Here is a 25,604-nt window from a genome sequence, read left to right on the forward strand (position 1 = left end):
CAAAAATGACAAAAATGACAAAAATGACAAAAATGACAAAATGACAAAAATGACAAAAATGACAAAAATGACAAAAATGACAAAAATGACAAAAATGACAAAAATGACAAAAATGACAAAAATGACAAAAATGACAAAAATGACAAAAATGACAAAAATGACAAAAATGACAAAAATGACAAAAATGACAAAAATGACAAGAATGACAAAAATGACAAAAATGACAAAAATGACAACAATGACAAAAATTACAAAAATGACAGAAATGACAAAAATGACAAAAATGACAAAAATGACAAAAATGACAAAAATGATAAAAATGATAAAAATGACAAAAATGACAAAAATGACAAAAATGACAAAAATGACAAAAATGGCAAAAATGACAAAAATGACAAAAATGACAAAAATGACAAAAATGACAAAAATGACGAAAATGACAAAAATGACAAAAATGACAAAAATGACAAAAATGACGAAAATGACAAAAATGACACAAAATGTCAAAAAATGTCCAAAAATTGACAAAAATGACAAAAATGATAAAAATGACAAAAATGAAAAAAAAAATGACACAAATGACAAAAATGACAAAAAATTACAAAAATGACAAAAATGACAAAAAATAACAAAAATGACAAAAATGACAAAAATGACAAAAATGACAAAAATAACAAAAATGACAAAAATTTCAAAAATGACAAAAATGACAAAAATGATAAAAATGACAAAAATGATAAAAATGATAAAAATGATAAAAATGATAAAAATGATAAAAATGACAAAAATGATAAAAATGACAAAAATGATAAAAATGACAAAAATGACATAAATGACAAAAACGACAAAAATGACAAGAATAACAAAAATGACAAAAATGATAAAAATGACAAAAATGACAAAAACGACAAAAATGACAAAAATGACAAAAATGACAAAAATGACAAAAATGACAAAAATGACAAAAATGACAAAAATGACAAAAATGACAAAAATGACAAAAATGACAAAAATGACAAAAATGACAAAAATGACAAAAATGACAAAGATGACAAAAATGACAAAAATGACAAAAATGACAAAGATGACAAAAATGACAAAAATGACATAATGACAGGAAAGACAAAAACGACAAAAATGACAAAAAACGACAAAAATGACAAAAAATGACAAAAAATGACAAAAAATGACAAAAAATGACAAAAAATGACAAAAAATGACAAAATGACAAAATGACAAAAATGACAAAAATGACAAAACTGACAAAAATGACAAAAATGACAAAAATGACAAAAATGACAAAAATGACAAAAATGACAAAAATGACGAAAATGACAAAAATGACAAAAAACGACAAAAAATGACAAAAATGACACAAATGACAAAAATGACAAATATGACAAAAATGACAAAAATGAAAAAAAATGACAACAATGACAAAAATGACAAAAATGACAAAAATGACAAAAATGACAAAAATGACGAAAATGACAAAAATAACACAAATGACAAAAATGACAAAAATTACAAAAATTACAAAAATTACAAAAATGACAAAAATGACAAAAATGACAAAAATGACAAAAATGACAAAAATGACAAAAATGACAAAAATGACATAAATAACAAAAATGACAAAAATGACAAAAATGACAAAAATGACAGAAATGACAAAAATGACAAAAATGACAAAAATGACAAAAATGACAAAAATGACAATAATGACAAAAATGGCAAAAATGACAAAATTGACAAGAATGACAAAAATGACAAAAATGACAAAAATGACAAAAATGACAAAAATGACAAAAATGACAAAAATGACAAAAATGGCAGAAATGAAAAAAATTACAAAAATAACAAAAATGACAAAAATGACAAAAATGACAAAAATGACAAAAATGACAAAAATGACAAAAATGAAAAAAATGACAAAAATGACAAAAATGACAAAAATGACAAAAATTACAAAAATGACAAAAATGACAAAAATGACAAAAATGGCAAAAATGACAAAATTGACAAGAATGACAAAAATGACAAAAATGAAAAAAAGAACAAATGACAAAAATGACAAAAATGACAAAAATGACAAAAATGACAAAAATGACAAAAATGACAAAAATGACAAAAATGACAAAAATGACCAAAATGAAAAAAATGACAAGAATGAAAAAAATGATAAAAATGACAAAAATGACAAAAATGTTAAAAATGACAAAAATGACAAAAATGACAAAAATGACAAAAATGACAAAAATGACAAAAATGACAAAAATGACAAGAATGACAAAAATGACAAAAATTACAAAAGTGACAAAAATGACAAAAATGACGAAAATGGCAAAAATACCGAAAATGACAAAAATGACAAAAATGACAAAAATGACAAAAATGACAAAAATGACAAAAATGACAAAATTGACAAAAATGACAAAAATGACAAAAATGACAAAAATGACAAAAATGACAAAAATGACAAAAATGACAAAAATGACAAAAATGACAAAAATGACAAAAATGACAAAAATGACAAAAATGACAAAAATGACAAAAATGACAAAAATGACAAAACTGACAAAAATGACAGAAAAATTACAAAAATGACAAAAAATGTCAAAAATGACAATAAAGACAAAAAGGACAAAAATGACACAAAAATGTCACAAAAATGACACAAAAATGACACAAAAATGACAAAAATGACAAAAATGACAAAAATGACAAAAATGACAAAAATGACAAAAATGACAAAAATGACAAAAATGACAAAAATGACAAAAGTGACAAAAATGACAAAAATGACAAAAATGACCAAAATGACCAAAATGACCAAAATGACAAAAATGACGAAAATGACGAAAATTACAAAAACCACAAAAACCACAAAAATGACAAAAATGACAAAAATGACAAAAATGACAAAAATGACAAAAATTACAAAAACCAAAAAAAACAAAAAATTACAAAAATGACAAAAACCAAAAAAAACGACAAAAATGACAAAAATAACAAAAATGACAAAAATGGCAAAAATGACAAAAATGACAAAAATGACAAATATGACGAAAATGAAAAATATGACAAAAATGACAAAAATGACAAAATAGACTAAATAGTCAAAAATTACAAAAATGACAAAAATGACAAAAACGACAAAAATGACTGAAATGAAAAAAAATGATATAAATGACAAAGTGACAAAAATGAAAAAAATGACAAAAACGACAAAAATGGCAAAAATGACAAAAATGGCAAAAATGACAAAAATGACAAAACTGATGAAAATGACAAAAATGATAAAAATGACAAAAATGACAAAAATGACAAAAATTAAAAAATGACAAAAAATCACAAAAAGAGCAAAATGAAAAGAATTAAAATTGTTATAAGTGACAAAAATTACCAAAATTATGGATCAGAAAGCATCTGACTTGCCAACTGAGCTATATCACAAGCTCTCAGTTTTTATTTTTATCATTTTTATTTTGTAAATTTTTTTTATTTTTGTAACTTTTTTTAATTTTTACATTGTTTTTTTTTTTCAAATTTTACTTGAAAAACAAATTCTAGTCTCTGTAATATTTGTTATTTTTGAAAGGTTATATTTTTCTGTAATAAACTGGAATTTTGATTTTCGTTCCCAAAACTTTTGAGCTTTATTTATGCGCATTATAATATTTGAACGGCCCCTCATGACTTTTACTTTAAAATCAGTTGACCTAAAACTTATTCGACATTTTTTCTATCACCTCTCAATTTCTTTGAATGTGTGCGTAACCAACAACAACAAATGTCAGCAGGTTGGTTTCAAAACTGAATGTTTTTATCCTTTTTCTGCCGTAATTTGTGCTGCTGTTTCTCGCAATTTAAATAATCTCGCACAAATACCGGCGGCAGGGTTAGTATTTCTGTAATTTTTTTACAACCTGATAACCTTGTCAGGTAGCCCTCAGCAAACAAATTATTTAAATTATCATTATCATCACGGTTATCACTCTGCAGGTGCAATATCTGTGATCCGTAATTTAGCTCATCCATCCATTAGTTCAGTGCTCGAACAATCATCATGGGTGACGGAGCCAGTTCCGATGAGGAGTTCCCGGACGATTGGACCCTTTACGCGGACCGTCCGGAGTGGTCCGACCTGGAACCCCTGAAACAGGATGATGGCGACAATCCGGTGGTCATGATCCAGTACAGTGAGAAGTGTAAGTATTGTTATTTCGGTGGATTAAAGTTCTGACTCATTCAAAAAAAATTTTTTTTTTCAGTCAACGATGTGTACGGATATCTGCGAGCGGTCATTTCCAAACAGGAGAAGTCCGAGCGAGCCCTTGAGTTGACCAAGGATGCCGCCCGGTTGAATGCTGCGAACTACACGGTTTGGCAGTATCGACGCGACATTCTGAAGGCCTTGAACTGCAACCTTTACGATGAGCTTGACTACATTGAGGGGGTGATCGAGGATAATCCTAAGAACTATCAGGTTTGGCACCATCGACGGGTGATCGTGGAGTGGCTGAATGACCCGTCCAAGGAGCTGGAACTGACGGAAAACATTCTGAACATGGACGCCAAGAATTATCACGCCTGGCAGCACCGGCAGTGGGCCATTAAAACTTACAGGTGAGTTGTGGGGCTTGTAGTATCTAGAATGGTAGTTTTCCGGAATCTTATTCGAGAGAATTCGAGTTTTCTTCAAAAATCGCTCAGACTTCTGCTGGCACTTCCATTGTGCCGTTCACAGCGTCTCCCAGCAATTCTACACCTTGAGTGGTGCCGCATCTCAATGAACCAGACAAAGGTAATGGAAAAGCAACGTCTAGATAATGTAGTCAATATATCTCGTATCTTTTTGAGGAAGTACGGCGTGAACTTTCCTGGTCTTACAGAGCGGATATATAAGGTGCCAAATTTTGGTTTTACTAAAAAGTATACTGATACCTCGTTTAACCATCCTTTTTTTTTAAAAGAAATTTAAAATGTACAACGATGCCAAATTTTTGTAGCAATCAATACCTATAAAAGGCATCATTATGCCCTCAAACCCCGTTTTGAAACGTTGGCTAAACGAGGCATCATTAAGGTTTCAATGAAACCTACAGTTGGTATAATTATGGTATAATTGGTATATGAAAAGTGAGACCCAAATTTTGGCATTGTACCATCTATATTCGGGCAAAATGATACCTCATTTTACTTTCAAGGCATGATAGCAAAATTTGGTATAATTTTGCTATAAAAGTTAGCTTCTTACAGGGCTGGTAGCGAGTCACTTTTTAGTGACTTGGTCACTTTTTTTGGGTCAGTCACTAAAAAGTCACTTTTTTCATCATTTGGTCACTAAAGTCACTATTTTCCGAAAAATAGTCACTTTTATCACCAAAAGTCACTTTTTTCACCGAAAATAAACCAATGAAAGAGTAATTTGAATTGCGCGTGTTAATATTGACGGTAGTAACGGTAAATTACTTGATCAGTCAGTCAGGATTTTTTTCGCCTCCGGCGGAATTTCAGCATGAATCTCCCTTGGCTTGAGACATTTCGATCATCGACATTATTTGACGTTCATGAATTGAAACTAACTTTGATTGTAGATTTTATTTTTTAGTTCAATCAACCTTTTGTATTGGAACTCAAAACTTGATATACAAAAACCCTATCTCGTCTTTAGAATGGGTTTTTATTAAGAAGTGTAACTAAGATTGAGACTGAAACGAACCATTTTTTTTTATTAAAAAAATCTTTTATGTCATAATAAATGTTATGTTGATATGAAATATTATTTCAAAAAAAAATTTCATACTCAATTTTATTTCGTGTTTTTTGTTCTTCTAAATACTTAAAAAAAGGGTTTTAAGAATTTACACAAGACCACGAAATTTACATTTTTCTTAGGTGCAATGAATTTTAACGGTAATTTCAACTAATCTGGGTTCCCCGAATCTAAATATGTATGCAATATTTCTATCAGCTCTTGTTATTGAAATGACTTTTGAAAATAAGTAAAAATCTTTAGAGAAGTTTCTGCACTTTTTTTTACAAAAGCTCAAATCAACAATATATTTATATTATTATTATTTATATTATTCAAAAATAAAAGTTTTATATGAATTGATGAGCTTTAAATAGAATCAATTTCTTTTACACTTTCTGCTGTGATGTTAAAAATACTTGTAAGGACTTTTTCCATAATCAGTTATCTATCAATGCTTGATTTTACTAGTAATAAACTCTCACTGAAGAAACGGAATGATCCACAGCACACTAACTGCTCTACCTCCGATCCAGAAATGGAAGTTAATAGTAATCAGTGCAATATCAGAAAACCCCTTATCTTCACTTATGTGAATCAGTGTAAATCAACCACTGTCTCTCATGATAGGAAGCCCAAACCTAACCCTTTCCCGTTCCCCAATCCAAATAAACCCAAATTTAGATTTAAAAAATAAAATTACTATATAGACCATCAGCAAATAAAAACTTTGTATAAAGGGAATTGCCTAATAAAGAAAAAAAAATTAATAAACTCTTTATCAACAAAACTCCATGTGTCTTCGGCCGAATTTGACAAAATTTCTAGTTTAGGACACTATTTACCAAATCAATCATTTAAAAAAATAAGCATCAAAATGGTTATAGTGTATTGTGTATTCACTTTAATTACTTTTAGGAAAATTATTAATATGAACTGGTAAAAATACTTTTAAACTATTAGGGGTTTCCGACACTTGCTAGGAATAAAACTCTTAAGTTTGTTCGCCTCCACCTTGACTGATGGCTAGACTTAGACTGATCTTCAATGATCGTTTATTCTTTTCCTTCTCGTTCGAGTTCTCTCTCGAGATGATTCACGCTTATAATTATTTATGTACAATTGGGTAAGTATAGGGATACTAAATAGTGAAACATGTTTTTTGAAAAAACTTTTCCTGAAATGCTTTTAAAAACTAATCTTTTTTATTTCCATATTGTTTTTTCAATTTTCAAATAAATTTACCGAATTTTATTGTACAGTTTTTTTTTTCAATTTTCTTATCAACTTGCCGGATTTTTTTTAATCAAACTTTTTAAATTTTTAAGACATATTTTTAACAATTGTTTCCTTGTTTTTAAAATTCTGAATTTTCGTGTTCTTCAACCATAAGCCTTTATGTTCTGTATACATTGCAGAGTTAGCAGCCATTTTTGGGCGTTGGAAAGCGTCGCATCACGGCCAACAGAACACTACTATATTGTAACGGACAGTCTTAGTTCTGTTGAAGCAATCCGTTCAATAAGATCGGGAAAGCACTCGCCGTATTTCCTCGGGAAGATACGAGATATTCTGAGTGCTTTATCAAAACGTTGCTTTGCCATCACCTTTGTTTGGGTCCCCTCACATTGCTCGATAATGGGTAATGAGAGGGCAGACTCTCTGGCAAAAGTGGGGGCGACAGAAGGCGACACGTATCACCGTGAAATCGTCTTCGACGAATTTTACTTCTTGGCACGAAGGAACTCTGTTGTCAACTGGCAGCGCAAATGGAAAGAGGATGATATGGGTCGGTGGCTCCACTCGATTATTCCAAAGGTAAGCCTCAAACCCTGGTTTAATAGATTGGACCTGAGTCGGGATTTTATTCGTATATTCTCCCGTCTCATGTCCAATCATTATTCCATGGATGCGGTACTCTATCGTTTAAATATTGCTGGCAGCAATTTGTGTGGCTGTGGCCAAGGTTACCACGACATCGAGCATATTGTTTGGTCGTGCGAGGTCCATCTTGTCGCTAGAACGAATTTGATAGACTCCCTTCGGGCCCGAGGAAAACCACCCTATGTTCCAGTGAGGGATGTGTTAGCTGTGCTAGATTTGGACTACATGTTCGAAATTTATCTTTTTCTAAAAGCTATCGATCTCCGTCTATAATTCTTTTCAATTTCCTATTTCCCTTTCTATCTTTTTCTCCTCTTGAAACAAAAAGTGCTAGACCTAAGTAATCAATTGTTATAAACACAAAAACGAGTTTGGCTCCTTAAAACTCAAAGGTATGAGCCGTTTCAAATAAAGTAATTTATAAAAAAAAAACCATAAGCCTTTAACTCCAAATTTTTAATAATAAAACATAATTTCAACCTTCTGTTCTTTCAGGACTTTTAAATTTGATCATGATTTTTAAACTAATCTAAAAAGTTTGAAAAATTATTCTTAGTAGCAACTTTAAAAATAAATTATAATACGCAGTGTTAACTAACTTTGTATTTGATTTGTGCTTTCAATATTAATAACAAAAGTTTTGAACTCATTATTTTGAATTTTTCATCAGTTTTTATCATTCACGTAATTACTCATTTTCTAACATTTCTTTGTCAGTGTAGTTGAACATTGTGTAGGCCTAAATATCCACTGGAAATCACCCACCTTATTATCCTGAGTCGCCACGCCAATACGCGGCTTACCTGATCGACTGCCGAGTCCTAACTGAGGAGGACACACTAGTTCACTTAGAGAGAATGTGCTGTTGTATGCGTTCATCCGTTTATGCCCCACACATCTCTCTTCTTCTCAGGAAAAAAACAATTTTATTGAAAAAAATAGTATTATTACAATTATGAATTTTATCTCCATTCAAATGCTAAAGTAATGTATATTCCATTCCAGAAACAACGCCTTCTATTTCTCAAGCGATGTTTTTTTTAACTCAAAACGTCCATTCCTGTTTCATTGAACTTTAGTGTAAGCAATACAGTTAAAACTCCATTTTGTCTTACCATATATGCTCGATTTTATGTACTTACTATTTTGTATTTTGTGCATATTATAACCTTATTTGAAATTGCTTTTCATCTTTTTCAAATACTTATTATTTAAATTAGGGGATAATTTTTCTTTAAAAATAGAATTAGTTTTTGATATTAAACCAACAAAGAAATCATAATGTTGGGTAAGAAATGATTCTGGTTTGTAGAAATATTTAGGTAATTTTTCTCTTTGTTCTGCACAAATTCTATTTTTTTCCAGCTACCTATTCTCAAACTCCGAGGCTAGAAATCTGGCACTTCGCCCACGAAACGCATGAAATGAACTATCTCGTTTAATATGTTTGAAAAATTGAGAGGTTTCAATGATTTTAACTCCGCAAAAGACATGTATACCGTAAAATTCACTTCAGTTACTAGAATGCGCCTGTTGATAGACATGCACATCAAAACGCCTGAATGTATACACACAAAAAAATGCTTGGAAGATTCTACGCGCCACGTCTGCTGACGCTGTTTGTTCTGGGCATTCGCGACATCTTTTTGTTACTCAAGGATTGCTTGAGCGACGCCGTCTTCTCGCCAAATGTCGTTTTCTCTCTTTGACGTCATTTTCTCCCACCACTGAGCACTGGCAGACGCCAACGTTGTTGTTCCCACAAATACAGATTTAGATGTGGTAATGAGCGCCCTTGCTGGTTATTTGTCGGGCGGCTGGACCACATTCCCTCTCCAGCATTTCATACAATGTTTCAATGTACGCAAACGGGATGCTGTTATCCGGAATATACGAATACATGCTCACGGTTAATTGGCAGTTGAAACATGGGCGAATCGCGTTTCAGCTCTCTCGTATTTTTTATTAATCGCAGCTTTTGCACTCGCACACCACAGTATCATCACTGAATTTATGCTAACAAACACATGAAAGACATGAGGATATTGCACCAGGGTTGCTATATTTTAATACATCTTAAATTTGAATTTTTTCCGAAAAAGTTATTTCGAACTTTAAAAAAAAACCCGAAGGGTGTGGGGATCACTTGTTGTGTGTGCTAGTTATTACGATGATACGTTCGCTATTATGTATTTGCCAATCATATTTGAATAAATTCGTTTTTCATGTGTGATTCGATCTCCCTTTAAATCATTGCATTTTTATTTCTTTTTGATTTTTTTCCTAAACAATTGCTATGTTTTGCTGTATTCGTTTTTTTTACCAGATTTTCTGCTCCATGAAAAATATGAATCGTTATACTAGGAGAGTTCATGAACAAAAACTTCCATTCTTCAACTTAACTGATGTTTTGATTCACTTCCCAGAACAACAAACATTTCGCTCTATTTTACAAAATTTATCCGTTTCTGAAATTCAATATGAACACTTCAGGAACAATTAAAATAGCTGCTCCTAAGAAATATTTCTTGTTTTCGATTCATATTCATCAAGTGTTCTTTTAACACACTCTACTTGTTATTTCAACTCACTTTGTGAAAGATGATTCCTATCTTGAAATTAATCGCATTTATCACATATTTAGTCAATTGGAGTGAAAGTTTTTTTCTCTGTTGAGTTATCGATGAAAAGAAATTCTTTCATTTCGATAGTCGCTCCATTATGCGTGCTTTTTTCCAATACAATAATCAATCAAACTGTTATTCCTAAGACTCTTTTTAAAATAAGCTTATTCTAACTCCCTTTGAAGTATTAAAACCTCTTGATTCACTGTATCATAAGACATGGTAAGAATATCCTCTCAACACATTTACTGTGATTGGTAATCATTGTAACTTGCTTTTAAATTACCTTAATTCTGGGATTTTTCCAATGCGCAACCTTTGATCATTTCATCACAACTCAAAATTATTGTGACGCGAATTTTACATTCTGACTTCTCGAAATGTTGTTCTATTTTTCTTTTTCATTTAAAACCATTTTTTTCAATTTAAATTTTGCGACAATCTCAACAATGAATTCTTTTTTCATCTGTCCTCAGAAACACTATGTAATTTTTGTTTTGTTTTGAAGTAAAACACTTTTTGAGTATCACGAAATCAGCTTTGATTTTAAATGCAATTTTATCTTCGTTTTTCTCCCGACACGTTATTCTTTCTTTTGTTTCAAAGTAATTGAACCGACTTACTTTTATTTAAATTCTTGCGGTCTTCCTAGCACGCAATCTCTTCTCAGCTGTGGTCCCGACACGCTGATCTATTCTTTGTATCAAAGTGGTTCTCCTATTACACTTTCTTTACTTTTGCGGTCCTCGCAACACGCAATCTGATCAAAATTGTCCTCCCGACAAAAAAGTAAATTTATCGATTATCTTTTTTTTTTTATTTATTCTTGCGGTCCTCCCAACACGCAATCTCTTCTCAGCTGTCCTCCCGACACGCTGATTGATTCATTGTACCAAAGTGGTCCTCCCAACACACTTTTAATTACTCTTGCGATCCTCCCAACACGCAATCTGATCTCAGCTGTCCTCCCGACACGCTGATAAATTCTTTGTTTTAAAGTGGTCCTCCCAACACACTTTACTTTTGCGGTCCTCCCAACACGCAATCTGATCTCAGCTGTCCTCCCGACACGCTGATTGATTCTTTGTTTGAAAGTGGGCCTCCCAACACACTTTTTATTTATTATTGCGGTCCTCGCAATACGCAATCCATTTCACTTTTTTTCGAAAAAAAATTACAGTTTTTAAAATTTTATAATTTTTAAATTTTGCATCACTTATACACTTTCTTCGTATTTAATATTTCAATTATGTTTTTTTCCTCTTAGAATAACTGTTTAGCAACACTGCATCACATTACTCGTTTTTTTCACAATGATACAACTAATATTTCTTTTTGGCAACACTGTTCACCTACCAACTGTTTCTGTTTTTGATGGGTGATTTCCGAAACAGGTTCTGCACATCTACAGCGCGAAACCATGACGAAATATTCAATTGCCTTATGCCGCCTGTCGGTCGCCAAATGTGTAGGCCTAAATATCCACTGGAAATCACCCACCTTATTATCCTGAGTCGCCACGCCAATACGCGGCTTACCTGATCGACTGCCGAGTCCTAACTGAGGAGGACACACTAGTTCACTTAGAGAGAATGTGCTGTTGTATGCGTTCATCCGTTTATGCCCCACACAAACATGAAGTTATTATTTAAGCTTCAAAAATAAAATTTTTATAACTGGAGGATTTTACTTTATTGAAAGTTTTATGTCTGGCTTATATAACTGGCACTTTTAAAATAATTATAAATATATTCTTCTTTTTATCAAATTAAATTAAACCATCGAACATTGAAAAAATTCTGTACAAAATTCATTTCTTATTCAGTAATCGGTAATTCACATTTTAAATCGTGGTTAAATATTTTTTGTTCAAATTAAAAAATAACAGCGGAATTTTTCACTAAACTTACAGTTGAATTGAGGAAAAGAATTCCAAATTTAGATGAATAAAAATGAACAATTACACTAGTTTACAAAATTTTAAAAAAAATCGTGAACTTGATTAACTGACCAACATTTTTAATGTTAAATCGGGCGCTGAATCCGAAAATGAAATTCAAAAAAATCTCAGTAGAACCGTTTTTGAGTTATGCTCCAAATATGAAATTTCGGAAAAATTAAAAAAGTTCTTGTACTTAGATTAAAATATCTCGGATGGCATAACAGTAATTTGAAATCTCTCTTTATCATATTGAAAGTGAATAAATTTTCTATCGATCATCTGAACACTGTTTTTGCGTTTGACCAACAGTATTGTTGATATTACTGACTTTATGAGGAAGAAAATTATAAAAAACGCATTTATTTAGAGAAAATTTTGTTTCAACGAAAGTTTTAAACTCGATGGTAGCATTTAAAAAATATGATTTTCTTTTGCGCTTAAATGTCAGTTTAAAACAAAGATTTCAAGTGGTTATTTATCAAAATCGGTTGAAAATTGAAAAAGTTATGGCTACTTTACCATAACTGTAATTTTTGCAGTTTTTAATAATTTAACGAACCGCAGTACACTTATCATAGTATAGGAAGAATGAAACATGACAAATCTCACTCGCTCCAAGTCAAAATTATTTATTAGCTTACCAAAAGGTTACATGCCAAGTTTCAGGAAGATCTGACCATAGGGAGGGGTTGCTTGAGTCTCAAACGTGAGTAAAATTTTGAGGTATTTTACCCGGAAGGAACCAAAAATACTGGTTTTTCATCAATAACTTTTTTCATCACTATCTGATTGTTTTTTTATGGTTGATTTTCTTAAAGCCTAAGTTGAGACAAATATTTCACCTGAAGACTGCAACTCGATTGGATTTGAAACAGAAAAGTTATTGCGGTTCAAAGGCCGCAAATTTTGTCCAACACGCAATGAGTACTTTTTAAGCATTGCGTTTTATACGACAATTTTCGGCAAAAATACAATCTTTGAACCGCAATAACTTTTCTGTTTCAAATCCAATCGAGTTACAGTCTTCGAGTGAAATATTTGTCTCAATTCAGGCTTTAAGAAAACCAACCATAAAAAAACAATCAGATAGTGATGAAAAAAGTTATTGACGAAAAACCAGTATTTTTCGTTCCTTCCGGGCAAAATACCTCAAAATTTTATTCACGTTTGAGACTCAAGCAACCCCTCCCTATGGTTAGATCTTCCTGAAACTTGGCATGAGACCTTCTGGTAAGCTAATAAATAATTTTGACTTGGAGCGAGTGAGATTTGTCATGTTTCATTCTTCCTACATTATGATAAGTGTACTGCGGTTCGTTAAATTATGAAAAACTACAAAAAATACTATTATGGTAAAGTAGCCATAACTTCTTCAATTTTCAACCGATTTTGATAAATAACCTCTTGAAATCTTTGTTTTAAACTGACATTTGAGCGCAAAAGAAAATCAGATTTTTTAAATGCTACCATCGAGTCTAACTCTTTCGTTGAAACAAAATTTTCTCTAAAAAAATGCGTTTTTTATAATTTTTTTCCTCATAAAGTCACTAATATCAACAATACTGTTGATCAAACGCAAAAACAGTGTTCAGATGATCGATAGAAAATTTATTCACCTTCAATATGCTAAAGAGAGATTTCAAATTACTGTTATGCCGTCCGAGATATTTTAATCTAAGTACAAGAACTTTTTTAATTTTTCCGAAATTTCATATTTGGAGCATAACTCAAAAACGGTTCTACTGAGATTTTCTTGAACTTCATTTTCGGATTCAGCGCCTGATTTTACATTGGAAATGACCTTCAGTTAACTGAGTTCAAAAATGCTGTAAACTAGTGTTATTATCATTTTCCTAACATCTATTCATGGTAAGTTTTGTACAAGATTGGACATTTATTTTAGAATTCAGATTTTTTTAAATTTTAAATTTGCTAAGAAATTATTTTGAAACTAATTTATTCCTTACTTTCTTGAAAATTTGAAACATTCATTGTTATATGTTTCCAAAATTTTGTTTATCAGTCATTTTTTTTTGTGTTGAACATGAGTGACAGTGTAAGTAAGTAAGTGTAACCCTTTCCTTTTTAATTTTTTATTTTTGGTATTGTTATTATTTTTATCTAAATTTGAATTTCGAAAACCCCCCATGGGGGGGGCATGGACGGGTCCTTCGCACGGGCCTGATTTGGTCAAATTTTTTGTACTTTAAGGTTACTTTTTTCGTTCTACATAGTCACAATTTGGTCACTTTTTTCGGTCCTCAAAGTCACTATTTGGTCACTTTTTTTTCAAATTTTGGTCACTAAAGTCACTACTTTTTCATTGTCAAACCGCTACCAGCCCTTTTCTTACGGATTCAGATACGTTGAAAAACGAGTAAATTCCATTAAGTCTGTCAGAAAACTTAAAAAGTCCCGGTTGTTGAATTGATTCTGACAAAACCGCATTAGTAACGGGAGCCTTTGAAGTCCCAGCTGCTGTTTTTTTTATTATGTGGAGAAAAGGTCGCGCGGAATCCAGGAGGAATTTGTTTTTCCTTTTTTGCGACAATCACTTTTTTGGTGATGTTTATTGGAGAGCTCATAGTCGGGATTTTATTCGGAATTTTAGGGGTCTTATTTATTTACATAGTATTCCGTCTCACGACATAATTTGACGAACATAATTCCTAAAATTCACTCGGGTCCATGGCAACCGTTCTCCAATTTCTCGGACACCCCACGTTCGCCAGATCACGCTCCACTTGGTATAACTACCTCGCTCGTTGCGCCCCCGCTCGTCTTATTCCTACCGGATTCGTAGCGAACACCTGTTTTGCAGGACAGTCGTCCGGCATTCTCGCAACATGTTCCGGCCAGCCTTAACCACCTTCTGGATACTGGGTTCGCCGAAGAGTCGGGCGAGTTCGTGGTTCATCCTTCGCCTCCACTCTCCGTTCTCCTGCACGCCGCCAAAGATGGTTCTTAACACTAGTCGCTCGAATACTCCCAGTGTGTGCAGGTCCTCCTCGAACAATATCCATGTCTCGTGGCCGTAGAGAACAACCGGTCTAATGAGCGTCATAGACAGGTTACACTTCGTGGGAGGGCTAAGTCTTCTCGACCGCAGTTGCTTGTGGAGTCCATAGTAGGCACGACTTCTGCTGATAATTCGCCGCCGTATCTCACGGCTGGTGTCATTGTCTGCCTTCACCAGTGAGTCGAGATAGACAAAGTCTTCGACTATCTTGTTATTGCTGGACAAGTGGGTTCGGTCGGTCTCGGGTCCGCAGGCCAGCATGTACTCCGTCTTGGACGTATTAACCATCAACCCAATCCTTTCTGCTTCGCGCTTCAGTTTGCGGTAGATCTCTTCCACCGCCGCAGATGATCTGCCGACTAAAGGGTGATACGGTCAAGGGAAAACGCGTGTAAATCGGTGAAATCATTTATTTAAAAAATCAAATTATTTTTTTTTTTTTTCAAGTTTAATTAGTATAAAATTCAGGAAAAATATTCAGTTAGGCTTCCGCTTTTCCAAATCCGAATTGCCGGGCCTTACGCTTAATCCCTGCCATCAGATTTTGTACAGCCATCTTGTCCACCTTCTTCGCCGCAGAAAGCCAGTTTGCTTTGAACTGCTGCTCGTCCTTAGCAGTTTTCTTTAGGTTACGCTTGACAATAGCCCAGTATTTCTCAATTGGGCGGAGCTCTGGCGTTTTGAAAGGGTTCTTGTCCTTGGGAACCACCTACACGTTGTTGGCGGCGTATCACTCCATGGCCTTTTTACCGTAATGGCAAGATGCCAAATCCGACCAAAACAGAGCGGAACAACCGTGTTTCTTCAGGAAAGGCAGCAGACGTTTATTCAAACACTCTTTCACGTAAATTTCTTGGTTGACAGTCCCGGAAGCTATGAAAATGCTGCTTTTCAAGCAGGGTGGCCACAACATTTCCATTTTCAAATTCCCGGTTTTTTCCCGGTTTTCCCGGTCAAAAAATCAAGGTTTTCCAGACTTTTATTGTTCTTTTTTGTGGGAATATCGAAAAAATTTCAACATATTTCATTGATTTAGTTATTTCATAACACTCGAATCATTGAACACTTAGACGAACTCGATTTTTTTTAAGGTTTTCATCACATTTTCTTAAAATGATAAAAAAAAATCATACACAAAATCGTTATAGGTTTTTTAATAAATCCTATTAAGACGCATGGTTTCAGATTCATCTAGAAATATTGCCAACACTAAAAATTATTACGTAGTAAGAATCTTAACAGTGTTCATTACTATCTACCCCATGTTCACCTGGGTAATTATGAACCGATAGAAGACCAAAAAAGAATAATCTTTGTTCATAATAACCTCAGTTGACCCTACCATTCTTCGAAAAACCTGTCTTCTGTTTTCAACCAAGTTTTAAAAAGATTTTCTTTAGTATTCAGTGAAGATTTTTTATATTGAGAAGGTCAATAATTGAAAGAAAAAAAATTATAATTGTTTTTTTTATGCAATTGAGTATTAAGATAGTTAACTTTCAGACACTGAAAACTGTATTGAAAAGCGATAATTATCAATACCTACTAAGGCTATGATCATTTAGTATTCGGGCACTTTATTTCGATGATAGCTTCGTTAATAGAGCTCGGATATACAAAACATTAGTATCGTTATGTTGGTTATGAAAAGAATTATCTTGCCTATTTTTGATAGAATTTTCAGTTAACGTGTGTTTAAGATATTTACGATGCAAAAAGATATGGTAAAAATTATTTTGCACAAATTTGCTCGTTTTACGCATTTTGCGCCTCGAAATTTCTTCATTGTTGACTTGAAAGCTCATGAATTGTTGATTTTTTCTGATTTTTTTTTTTTTCGGACCAAATGGTTAAGAAGTATAAAGAGCCACTCTAGGATCCACACGAAGTTCAAACCAACCATCGGAGTGCAACCCTTGATCTTAAATGTCGTTAAAAGTATATGGTTATTGGGAATAACTGAATGCAGACTCCTTAAATAATGCAAAGAATCCATTTCCGGCAAGCAAAAAGTGTTGCCTGAATAGTAGACACCAAGTAAATAACTTATAATGATCAGTTCCAAAGATCGCAATCTGTGCATCCGGTTTTTACGCAATATGACAGATTTGTTCTGATGGACATCGAAATTAATGTTAAAACCGGATTTAAGAAATCAAATTCTTCGAGATGCCTACTCATGAAAAGGTTCCAACCAGATTCTAATTGTTTTTTTCCAGGTGAGTTAGTGATAAATATTATGATTTTGCAAAGGTTTTACTTCTGTGGTAAAAAAATAAATCGATACATGACTGAAAAAAGTGTGCAAAGATAAAAAAAGAGATTTTATGAAAAAGTTAGAGTATTTCTTGAAATCATTGATAATTTTTTTTATATATTTTTACATTAAATGTCATAATAACACCTTTTTTTCTCCATAGAAAGTTTTTCGATCAAATGAATAGTTTTTAAAATACACACGTTTGAAACTAAATGATCATAACCTTATTTTTGCCTGCAGTCCACGATCTACTTGATCAGAAATTTACTGTTTTGCATGGTCGGTCACATGTGGTTATTTATAAGGATACAATTCTTTTAGGTCAATCAATATTCTTCCAAAGAAATTTTCTAAATTAGCATAAACTGTGTATGCCACTCGGGAAAAGATTCGACATTTTCAGCACTCGACGTAATTATTCAACTCGGCAAGCCCCGTTAGAAAAATTTACAACTCTTGCTGAAGAAATCAATTTTTGCAACTTGTTGAAATAAATAACTAATGAGAAACTAATCACCAAACAATGTTTTTGCATCGTTTCTCAGTTCTGAATGTAGAACATGGGAATCATGATCTCTATTTTGAATTCTGATTTTTAACGTTATAAAAAAATATGGACAACGCGTCACATCCCGAATAGCAAAGATCATAAAAATAATATGACCGAACATTGATATTCAATTTAACAATTAATTTCAACGTAAAATCTCAGTATTTATGAACCGCTTAAGATCATGAATAGCATGTAATATTTAATGTAACAAAGTTTTTCATGGTAAATTTTAAATCCAAACCATGCGAACATTAGTAAATTTTTACTCCTTTTACATATTTAAAATTTTTCGTGTAGATACAAATTTTCATACAACGCGCGCCATTTTGCCGGACGATTTGGATGCGTTTTTTTTCCAGATTAAACCACAGAATATCTGGACAAGTTCTGGGTTGAAGCGGAAATTTGACAACCGAAATTTGGACGGAAGACGATGGCCCATACATTGGTAGTCGTGGTGAGTATTTTTGATGAACATAAATAGCAGTAATAGTATAGTAATCGAAAAATTTCTTTCCAGAAAATGGAGGTTCGCCGCTCAAGAGATCCGGAGTTCTGGAGAATAGTGTACTCGCTCAACGCTCAACAAGGCCTGAGACTAAAACAGGTTGCCTCTCAAGATATGGTTGCTCAGGAGGAAGTTAACCGGGCTGCCGGCAGGTAGATGAAACAGAGGATAAAAAATTTAGTGATAAAGTGAGTGTACTTATGTGTATAATATACAAATGTAAGCATATTTCAAAACATGTTCAAAATAAATTAATAATTTAAAAGCAAATAAATATAGCTTTTTCTTTTTTACATAATTCTTTCAAAAAGAAAATAAAAATAAATTCTATGAACCATGAAATTTCACGGTAACGGGGGATTGTAAATAATATGAATAAACATTGAAGTTCATCATCGTTGAAACAATAAAAATTCAATGGAAAACCATTTACTTCATAGTTTCTTGGAATGAAATTGGAAGCTTAAATGACCATAAACTTCATAATTTCGTGTTCTAAAATGTTTGGAAAAATGTTGATTTTTTCATTGTTAAGTTGCTTAACAACCCCCTTTTTTCATGGTAAATTTTGCCAAAACCATGAATATCAGTGTTGCAAACGATGAATTTGACAATGCATTCAAGGTTTTGTGTAAGATGTTATTCATAGTCCCAACCATAAAATCCATGGTACTGTGAAAATGGAATTCATGGTTTTTTCACGATGTTTTTCTATTCGGGATCTTTTTGATTTAACAGTTTTAGGGATTGTTTATCAGCATTTCAATGTTTGAGATAAGAAAAATTAAAAACATTTATTCAATTCAGATTCACTAATTGTATTTTTTTATTTCAAAATGAGGAATTTCAATTTTGAAATGAATATTTAAATGTATTATTGTGAATCCACTTTTTTCTGGTTTCCATAGCATAGTAAAATTGTAATTCATAATTTTGCAGTTTAAATGGACTAAAATTTGATTTAAACTACGCTACCTATACTATTAAAAAAAACGAACCATGTTCATTTAGAACCAGGTTCTAAACCATAAATTTTAAGTTCAAGATAAAATTTTGATTTAAAACTGAAATTTCGAATTTTGAAAGAAATTTAAAATGAAACAATGTAATTTTTTGAAACAGTCATAAAAGTTAAAAAAAAAACATTTCTAAATCTATACTGCATATATGTTTAGCATGATTCAGTTTTGAAAATAATTGAAAAATATATTTATAGTTTAAAAAAGTGATTTCATACATTATTTACACAATTAAAATGAATAAGAACAGATCTTTTTTTGCTAAATGAAATATTTTTTTTTAGGTTCTCAACATTTTTATGGTTTATTCAGTAGAGTGTTAGCTTTGTGTTGCAGAAAAATGTGGATTTGATTTCAGTGAAAAAGTTACAGTTAACTGTTCAACATATATTTTTATTTTGAGTCAGTTTATTGGGGTTAAATTACAGTTATTTGTTGCGGTTAATGATAAAGCTATAACATATTTTGAAGTGTTTAATTGGAAACAACCCCAGTGTCAGGGATATAAATCTTATAAGTTTTTGCAAAAACATGCTAAGCTTAGCTTGCTAAGCTAATGCTAACTCTAAGGATTTATGCTAAAACCAAGTTGAAAAGGGGACAAATAAGGTTTTGAAAATCAAAGAGACCTAACAGTGTACATAATATTTTTTGTAACTATAAGCTTAGTTATAAAATGCAGATTGCAATAAATAAATCCTTTGTTTAAAAAATAAACCGACTAATAAACCGACAACCCTCATTAAAAAAAAACAAAAAATGATTTGAAATCTATTTATTATCCTTCATTTGATAGATGATTAATATATAAGCATTTCTTGTTTCAAAGAAACAATACTCGAAAAAAAAATCATCACGTTTTAAACAAACAATAGAAAAAATGTAATCATTTTTGACATCATTGAAGAACATTTATGAACATTTGGTATCAAAGATTCAAATTTCATTACCAAGTTTGTTGGACTTGGCGATTTTTTTTTAAGGTTTGGTTAAAATATATGATTTATTTTGATTAAAAAAATTGATTAAAAAAATATATCTTTTAATTCTCATATTTTACCAGACTGTGATAAATAAACTTAAAGGACGCTTCAGTTTTCTCATAAGTTTAAACTACTCGCGGTCTTCGAAAAAGTTGATAATTGATTCGAAACATTCGATTTAAGTATCTTAGAAATGTTCTAAAATGTACCCTCTTAAACCCTTTTCAAATGGAAAAACGTTAATTTTGTGCCTTGTGCCATCGAAAAAAAAAAGAAAATATAATCAATTTTATCGCAATATTTTGATATTTTGTTTAACTACTTCACTCGAAACACAAATATGTATATTTTAAGTGGAGTACCACGCCAATCATAAAAAATTCTGTACTGCGTTGCAAAAAATTCATATGACCATTTTATTTCAATTTTTGTCACAATTTTCGCAAATTTTCAAAGTAATTTCAACATATTTTAGCTTTAAAAAGTGTAAATCGGAATTTTCTGGATAAATTATGACTAGTTAACTTTGAAAGCACAACAAAAATAGATCTGAACCCCATGATGGTTTTTCATCCAAACAGTGTGTTTGATAGGAGATGGTTTCATTTTCAACTCAGCAATTTAAAATTTATTATTATTCAGCTACAAAAAACATCGTGCCGTAAGACATGATTGTTTTGTTTTTAATTCTCGAATTATCACCGGAAAATTAGAATACTAGCATCTTTATGAAATTTTCAAATTTGCGACATAAATTTAGTTTTGATTCGTTTGTTTTTATATGATTGATATTTTTTCAATGAACCATGATGTGCGATACTTGAAAAAAATTTAGGACTTTTTTAATTTCTCATCTCGTTCTTTGAAGAAGTTTTAAACTCTGGGTTCCGGTTAAATTTGTGATTTTTTTTTCCAATTAAGAGGAGTAATTGATGAGAGAATATTGTAGTTAATAAATTTAAAAACTTATGATATTCTTCTTACACATTTTTTCAATTAATCAATTTAGTCTTGGAAATTTCAATTCTAATTCTGAGTTTTGAATTTTGGGTTGAATTCCTGATCTTGGAACCAAAACTGAATTTTGGTTACCTTTTGTCAATTTTCCCGGTTTTGGGTCCAAATTCCCGGTTTTTTCCCGGTTCAATTTTCGATTCCCGGTTTTTTCCCGGTTTTCCCGGTTCTGTGGCCACCCTGTTCAAGCCACAGGCACAAATGGCTTGCCAAAACAGATATTTCATCGCGAACTTTGACAGTTTCATGTGCTTGAAAATATCTGCTACCTTTCCCCTTCCTTTTGCCGTATAAAACTCCTATCCCGGAAGCTGCTTGTAGTCGGCTTTGACGAAGGTTTCGTCGTCCATTACCACGCAGTCAAACTTCGTCAGCATAGTCGTGTACAGCCTCCGGGATCGCGCTTTGGTCGTCGTGTTGTTGATTATCGCGATTTGAAGTCACTACCTTCTTGTAAGTCGATAGTCCGGCTCGTTTTTTGGCTCGATGCACGGTTGTAGACGATACACCCAGCTTATTTGCGGCATCTCGGAGAGAGAGGTTAGGGTTTCGCTTGAAACTACCGGCAACTCTCTTTGTCGTCTCAGCGGCTTCTGGTATCGATTTCCCCACGATCCAGACTTCTTGGCTGTCGACAAACGTTCCCCAAACACTTTAATTACATTTGTAACGGTTGATTTCGCAACTTTTAGCGATTTTGCCAGCTTTGCGTGCGAGTAGCTCGGATTTTCGCGATGCGCGAGCAAAATTTTGATACGCTGCTCTTTTTCCTTGGACGGCATTTTGACAACTGAAGAGTGAATTCCAAAATCAAAATAGGAGCAACATTCTACACACAGACACCTTCAAAATGAGGGGTGTTCAGGTTTCTTAAATGCAAAATTGAAAGAAATACGTCAAGTTGATATTGACCAAATTTTGACTCTTTACACATCTCTCTGACACAATTTTTACTGTCACAATGGAATTCTTGCACTAGCTCTTTTCGCTTTCTTTCCTATTTCCAACTAACTATTTCCAAAATGATTCATTCGCCATTCTCTCAAAAAACAACCTAAACATCTCAGTGTTCATGAACATAAACATCGCCAACAGCTGTTTTTTACAATGTTTTTGTATTGTTCCCCTCATCTCATTCTGTTTTCTGCTTGTCCCGCACGGTGGTCAAAATGTGCTCGCAACAAGCCTTGTAGCCCCTACGGTGTCCAATACCCAGCAACATTCTGCTTGAAATAGCACTCTTTGATCACGAACTTCGATTCGGCAAGGAATACAAAATGCTTAGATCAGCACTGATATAACGCACATCCGCACTGATCGAACAACTGCGAGAGAGACAAAAGAGCAGTTACTTAACTAAACGTAAATAAATTGTTCATACGTTGACTGTTTCTCCAGTCAATTCTAAGCTTCCTCCGGTGTGCCCTAGGGAATTAAGCTAGGAATAGCAATGTTCTTGATCTATTTCCACGACGTGCTGCTATTTCTCGATGGACTCTCGAGTTTAAAACGTGAAAGATCTTTTGATGATCCTTGACGAACCGCTGGATTTAAAGACATTGTCGACAAAGCCTCCAGTAGCCTGGGTCTTTTCCGCATGACGAAAGATTTTAAGGAATTCTACTGTCTGAAGAGCCTCTATTTTTAGCTTGGTTCGATCGATCCTTGAATATGCCTCTACTATTTGGTTCCCTTATTATCGAAACTGATAAGATTCTGCACAACCTGTGAATCAACCGTTTCTTTTGCATGGAAACCCATACTTTCTTCAGTTCCTCGACAGTCTTCACTACCTTAGGTCGCCCAGTCTCGATGGGGCGGAGCTCCGCAGTGTTGGGAGGGTTGAACAATTTCGGCACGAAATTGACCTTATTATCCGCATACCACTTCAGCACGTCCTTGGAGTAGTGGCATAAGGTCAAATCCAGCCAGAAGATTTCTGGGACGTTGTGGGCCTTCAGGAGAGAATGCAGCCGCTTCTGGAGGCACTGTTTCATGTACACCTGTCCGTTCTTCGTGTCCTGGATCACGAAAGGTGCACTCCGCTTCCCCCACGTGCAGACTGCTTGCCAAACCCGGAATTTATTCGCAAATTTGGACGTCCTCTGAGTGCGGACATACTCCGGAACGCTGAACTTATCCTTGGCCGTGAAAAACAGTTTGCCGGGGATCTGTTTGAAGTCGGCCTTCACATATGTTTCGTCGTCCATGATGCAGCATTCAACTTTCGTCAGCATGTTGAGGTACAACTTCCTGGTTTTGGCGGACTTGTTCTGCATCTCGTCGCGATTAGGGGCCTTTTGCACCTTGAACGTTCGAAGCCATGCCTTAGTTTTGGCCGTCTGGACAAAACTTCGGCTTAGGCGCAGCTTCTTATCCACATCCCGAACGGAGACGTTCGGGTTTCGGTTGAAGGTCCCAACTACGTAGTTGTGATTTTTGGTGGTGTACGGAAACTTCACTTCTGGGCTTCCGATCGGTGGTCAAACGTTCTTCGAACTGCTTAATCACGCGCAACACCGTAGAATTCGCGATTCCCAACGTTTTAGCGATGGAACGATGCGAAAGATCCTTGTTCTCGTGATGAATGCGCTCTCAATTTCCGCGAGTTTTGATCACAGGACTTTAAAACTTGCAGGATGTAAACAATCACTATGAACTAAGTCCACCCAAATTTTCATTAAATTCTACCCAACGGTTAAAAAGTTAGAGCAATTTCATAGTGTGGCAATTTCATCGTTGACACCCTTTATTTATGTCGTTCTGGTTTTCTCGAGCTTTTTGGTGAAGAGTTTCTCGTCAGTAAACACGATGTTCTTCCACCATCCTTTCGCGGCTATCGTCAGCAACGCCTTTGATCTTTTAATCCGTTCTTGTTTTTGTGTTATCGCCTTTTTCTTGAACCCTTGGATCATGTTAGCCTTGATCTGAAGTTTATCTTTCAGGATTCAATGGAGTCTTTGATATGTTGGGCTGCCTCACCGATTTTGTGACACTATGGGCGATGGAATCGAAAAGTTATTCTTTCACTCCTTAAGAAAAAACCCATAAGATCTGTCAAAAGTTGGGTGAAATTTTAGCTGCATCCCACTTGCACTAATGCAAAACCATCACCCAAATTCGGCAGCGATTCCATCACCTATTGCAAGTACGTCCGTGTGAGTGACAACTGTTTCAGAACCTTTCGAAAATCACTTAATTTGGAGTTATTTTATTTATGACATCATTAAATGAATACATTTTTTTACACTCTATGTTAAACTAATTTCTAGTTTTAAATCATGAGTAAGCTCAGGGGAAGAATTGTTCGGATAATATGAAATAACGTGGTTTCTAATCCTTCAACACATTTTTCCCTCCCAACTAGCCTTTTCGACGACGAACTGCAGTACACGGACCGGCTGATCTCGGAGGACATGCGCAACAATTCGGCCTGGAACGAACGTTACTTTGTGCTGAAGCACACCGGCTTCACGGCCGAGGTACTGGAGCGGGAAGTTAAATACGTGATGACCCGGGTTCGGCTGATCAAGAATAACGAGAGCCCCTGGAACTTTTTGCGCGGTCTGCTACAGCATGGTGACGGACGGCTGGGTCAGTTCCAGGAGGTAACCGATTTCTGCGAGAACCTGTACGACGGTGGAATTCGGTCGCCGTACCTGTTGGCATTTCTGGTCGACCTGTACTCGGAGAAGTACTTCGAGGCGTACAAAGCTGGCTGGGATCCGGACGAGTACCGAGTCAAGGTGCAGGACCTTTGCGAAACGATGGCCAACCAACACGACAAAATCCGGTGCAAGTACTGGCGTTTCATTGCGGAAGAGTTTAAGCGAAAGGTCGAGAAGACCACGGATCAAAATGGGCTTTAGAATGGAAATTCTTCGCTTGAAACTAATCACTTAAATACTGTGGACCCCTATTTTTTTTATAGATAATCATTTAATCACTATACGTTTTACTAAACGTTTCGCATAAGTTGAAAATCATAAAATATAAATCCTTAAGCCTTCGCGTAAGTTTTTTTTTCAATAACATCCGAA

General features: G+C 33.7%; 1 protein-coding gene across 1 annotated transcript; it reads left to right on the top strand.

Annotated features, from left to right (window-relative positions):
- Positions 1-3,782: 3,782 nt before the first annotated feature.
- LOC129748344 (protein farnesyltransferase/geranylgeranyltransferase type-1 subunit alpha) lies at positions 3,783-25,573 on the top strand. The gene is made up of 4 exons (XM_055742913.1): positions 3,783-3,901; positions 4,006-4,211; positions 4,275-4,629; positions 24,932-25,573. The coding sequence occupies exons 2-4, from the start codon at positions 4,070-4,072 to the stop codon at positions 25,431-25,433; spliced, it is 999 nt and encodes a 332-aa protein (XP_055598888.1). The 5' UTR covers positions 3,783-3,901; positions 4,006-4,069; the 3' UTR covers positions 25,434-25,573.
- The last annotated feature ends 31 nt before the right edge of the window (positions 25,574-25,604 follow it).

This window comes from Uranotaenia lowii, chromosome 2 (assembly GCF_029784155.1).
Source record: "Uranotaenia lowii strain MFRU-FL chromosome 2, ASM2978415v1, whole genome shotgun sequence".
Classification (NCBI taxonomy): Eukaryota; Metazoa; Arthropoda; class Insecta; order Diptera; family Culicidae; genus Uranotaenia; species Uranotaenia lowii.

Bases quoted from the DNA above. Each gene is read 5' to 3' on its own strand.
- LOC129748344 (XM_055742913.1), top strand. From the start codon at position 4,070: ATGGGTGACGGAGCCAGTTCCGATGAGGAGTTCCCGGACGATTGGACC. The intron at 4,212-4,274 runs GTAAGTATTGTT...TTTTTTTTTCAG, and splicing joins GATCCAGTACAGTGAGAAGT to TCAACGATGTGTACGGATAT. The intron at 4,630-24,931 runs GTGAGTTGTGGG...CCTCCCAACTAG, and splicing joins TGGGCCATTAAAACTTACAG to CCTTTTCGACGACGAACTGC.